This window comes from Corapipo altera, unplaced genomic scaffold (assembly GCF_003945725.1).
Source record: "Corapipo altera isolate COAL_440 unplaced genomic scaffold, ASM394572v1 169, whole genome shotgun sequence".
Classification (NCBI taxonomy): Eukaryota; Metazoa; Chordata; class Aves; order Passeriformes; family Pipridae; genus Corapipo; species Corapipo altera.
Genome location: NW_020884946.1, coordinates 756,858 through 760,565, shown reverse-complemented (window position 1 = coordinate 760,565; position 3,708 = coordinate 756,858). Strand labels below are relative to the sequence as shown.

The 3,708-nt window shown below is 48.8% G+C and overlaps 1 protein-coding gene across 1 annotated transcript in view; it reads left to right on the top strand.

The window, feature by feature from the left end:
• Positions 1–111: 111 nt before the first annotated feature.
• AP5M1 (adaptor related protein complex 5 subunit mu 1) overlaps positions 112–3,708 on the top strand; it is an 8,702-nt gene continuing 5,105 nt past the window's right edge. The window contains exon 1 of the mRNA XM_027662610.1: positions 112–255. Coding sequence (XP_027518411.1) covers positions 188–255 — 68 coding nt within the window. The 5' untranslated portion in view covers positions 112–187. The remainder of the gene's footprint in view (positions 256–3,708) is intronic.

Sequence of the window (3,708 nt, the reverse complement as noted above, 5' to 3'; positions counted from 1 at the left end):
GGCCGCCCATTGTGTCCCCCGCCCCGGCAGCAGCAGCGGCGGCCGCGGCGCCGCCTCCGCCCGCCGGAAATGGGGCTGCGCCAGGCGGGCACGGCCCGGCCGCGGCTCCTCCCCGGCCGCCATCGGCACCGCCGGCATCGGCATCAGCGCCGGCATCGGCATCACCGCCGGCATCGGCATCACCACCATGGCCCTGCGGGCGCTGTGGCTCCTCAGGCACGACCCCGCGGCCGGCGGAGCCGTGCTCTTCTCCAGGTAGCGGCGGCGGGGCGGAGGGAGGGGGGCTCGGGCACGGCGGGCTGGGCAGGTCCGCGGGTCGGGCTGGGCGCCCTGGGGGGGTTCGGGTGTTCTTGGGGTGGGGAGAGGGTGCTCTGGGGTGAACGGGTGCCCTGAGGGGGTGCGGGTGGGTGTTCTGGCGGGGTCTGGGTGCCCTGGGGGACCCGATGCTCTGGGGAAGCCGCTGCTCTGGGGGGTCTGGGTGCTTTGCGAATCTGAATCTTCCGGGGGGTCCGGGTGCCCTCAGGGGGTGCGGGTGTTCTTGGCGGGGTCTGGATGCCCTGAGGGACCCGGTGCTCTGCGGGGAGTGGGTGTTCGAGGGGAGCCCGAGTGTTCTTGGGGCTCCCGGTGCTCTGGGGGGATCGGGTGCCCTCGGAGGGTCCGGGCGTTTTTGGGTGAGCGGATGCTCTGGGGGTCCGGGTGCTCTGGGAATCAGGATGGTCTTGGGGGTCCGAGTGTTCTTTGGGGGGTCGGGGTGCTCTGGGGTGTCCCGGTTCTTTGGGGAATCCGTGTTTCGGCCGCTCCTCCCCTCGGTGCCGGGGGAAGCCCAGAGGAAACTCCCCTGGTTCACCGCGGAGGCTCCGGAGGGTTCAGAGCATCCTCGGGACCACAAACGGATGCAGAAACACCAAAACATTATGATGCTGAATAAATAAGTCCCCTGGCTCATCCCAGCGCCGCTGGGTATTGTTCACTTCTGACCCCGATTTCGAAAGTTTCTGGCTTCAGATCATGTGCTTTTAACTATATCTGGGTTTGGTTTTTTTACGACTTCTGCATTTTGCACCTGACTTTGCTTGCTCTGTTCCTCTTTCTGTTCATCACTGTAAAGATTTTAACCAGCTCTTCTCTGTCCTAACATGGAAAAGGACGAGGCAGTGATTATGGAATACTATGCAATTAACAAAATGGGCAAACAAGAAAACATATTTTTTTTGCTTACATTTTACTTATGTTATCTTCATATTGTTCTGTAGCTGTACAAAAAGTAGACTTTTTTCAGTCAGAATTTTAACTTTTCATTTGATATTGATTTTTGCATACAAATACAGGGTTTTTTAAAGTTATTGGAGGAGTCCACTAAGGAGCCCTCCAAGGGAGGAGTTTTCTTTCAGAACTCTTGCAGAGTTTTAAGTAAGACTTAGGGCTAGACAGGCTGCTTTTGTTGGGCTGGCAAAATTTGTTGCCCTTTTTACCTCTGTGACTTCAAGGAAATCAGTTCCAAACAATGAGAGGAAAAATAACCGAGGCTAGGGAAAGTTTAAGAAAAAAGATCTGGATAAAGAGAGCTACAGTCCTAGTCTGAATTCAGAAAAACCAGAGAGAGAACCTAGGACTAAAGAAAAAACAACATAAAAAAGAGCAAGTAGACTATCTTCCATCTTCAGGTGCAGACAGATCTCCACACTGGACATTCCTCTGATTGTTTTAGGATTAGTATTATGGTCCTTGTATTACCTACAGGACTAGTGATGAGGCCTCCCCTCTACAAACACAGATAAAGAGAAAGCCTTGTCCCAAAAAAGCAGGGAGTGTAATCACCAGGGAGGAAGGGGGGGGGCTGGTGACAGGGATATGTGAAGTAACTTGTCACACAGTGAGCGGCAGAGACAAGGAGTCCTCGCCCTTTGAAAGGGCAAACTATACTTGATGCTTCAAGTGATTTCCAGACTTAGATCTTTCAAGTTCCCAGAGGCAATAATAGGGCCGTGGAAGCCCCAAGTTTATCCTCCTAACTGACCTTAAATTCAACAAAGCACCCAGACAATATAAAGAATGCGGGATCACATGGAAGCCGCTGGTTTCGGGACTTACGCACTCAGCTGGAGATACGTGAGCCCTGATCTTTAACCTCGGGGAAGACATCGGGGACATCAAAGCATTCCCTTTTCTTTTTTTTTTTTTTTTTCCCTGAGCTGATCATAACTTAATTCAGGCAACGAGTGTGGTGTCTCTCTTGAATCGCCAAGTCCCTGGAAACTTTCATCTTTTTGAGTTTGCCTCGCTTCCCGGAAGGGAATACTGAAAAACAGAGATCTGAAGGGCTAATTAATCATCTGATGGCTCAGCTACAGCTGGGAAAATTCAGTGGGAGGAGGAGAAGGTTGCTGAGGTGTGGGGGCAACTTCAACATACAGAGCAGAGGCACTGGGACTTGAGCAAGACAAAACCAGACTGAAATATCTCCTCTTCCCTTGTTTTGGAAACGTCCACCAAAAATAAGAGCTGCTCACCAAGGTTACACACAGCCTCTTATGAGCAACCTCTCTCTGGAAGGCCTCATAAATTTTCGAGCTGCAAAACCACTTTGTTTCTTTGCTCTCCAGAATAGATGTGAGACTGCAGGGAGGTGTTTTACTGTCATCTGTATCCTGTTTACAGATTTTGTAGCTCTGGCTTCGCCCTGCCTGTGCTTGCTTTTTCCTTACTGGAAAAAAAACCCCAAACCCAAAAGCCCTAAATGCCTGATTAGGAATCAAAGAAAAAAAAGCACAGTCACTGAAAATAAGCCTGAGGAAGTGTAGCTGCCTCCAGCCAGGGACTCTGCTACTCAGTTAAGAAAAGAGGGTGTAGGTGGGACTTAGAGGCAACAGGATAAGATCCATGGAAGTGTTCAGAAGCAGGAGGGAAGTGCTACAGATGGAGGTCATAGATATAACAAAGTACCACATTGCTGGGGTTGCAAGTTCCGTGGCAATTTAACAAACAGACTGTCAGTGTGACCTTAAAAAGATGGTATAAAAAGCAGAATAAATGAAAGCAACATGGTGCAACATAGCAGTTTTAAAATATGCTGTACCTTGTGTCTGTGACACAATTGCGTCTTAAATACTTGAAAAAAAATGGAATAGTCATAAAAGCTTTAAGTCACATATCTTGCATGTGCAGCGTGAAATCAGTTTTGTGCCCTGTCCACCCAAATTATACAGGCCTTGCTGGAAAAATTGGACATGTGTAGAGTGAAATATTTTTGGATTTGTAATATTGTAAAGATTTTTAGTTGATCTCGTTGATCAGTTGTGTAAGTTCAGAACAGCAATGGGAAACCTGTACATAAGTAACTTCCATTTTCTTAAATATCTGAGAACTTGTTTTCAGTGTGATCTCACCTCTTAGAAATATTTGGTTGTTGAAGTTTTGCTGCACTGGTGGGAGTCATTCATTACTGTTTATTAATCATCCCGTGCCTTTGTGCAACAGGCAGGGGCAGATTCACATTTTATTTTAAAAAATGAGTGAATGTAGCTGCTCAAATTTTCCAGTAAAAATCCACGGGCTAGAGTGAATCCTAATTGCTCATTAAATAGTTTTATTGACTGAGATTCTGATCCCATCAGTGTTTCTACCAAGTTGCTTCTGGCTTCCGTGTACACAAGTGTTTTTTTAGGACCAGTGGGTTTTGGGGAAGGTTAGGAAGGGAAGGTTTGGGAA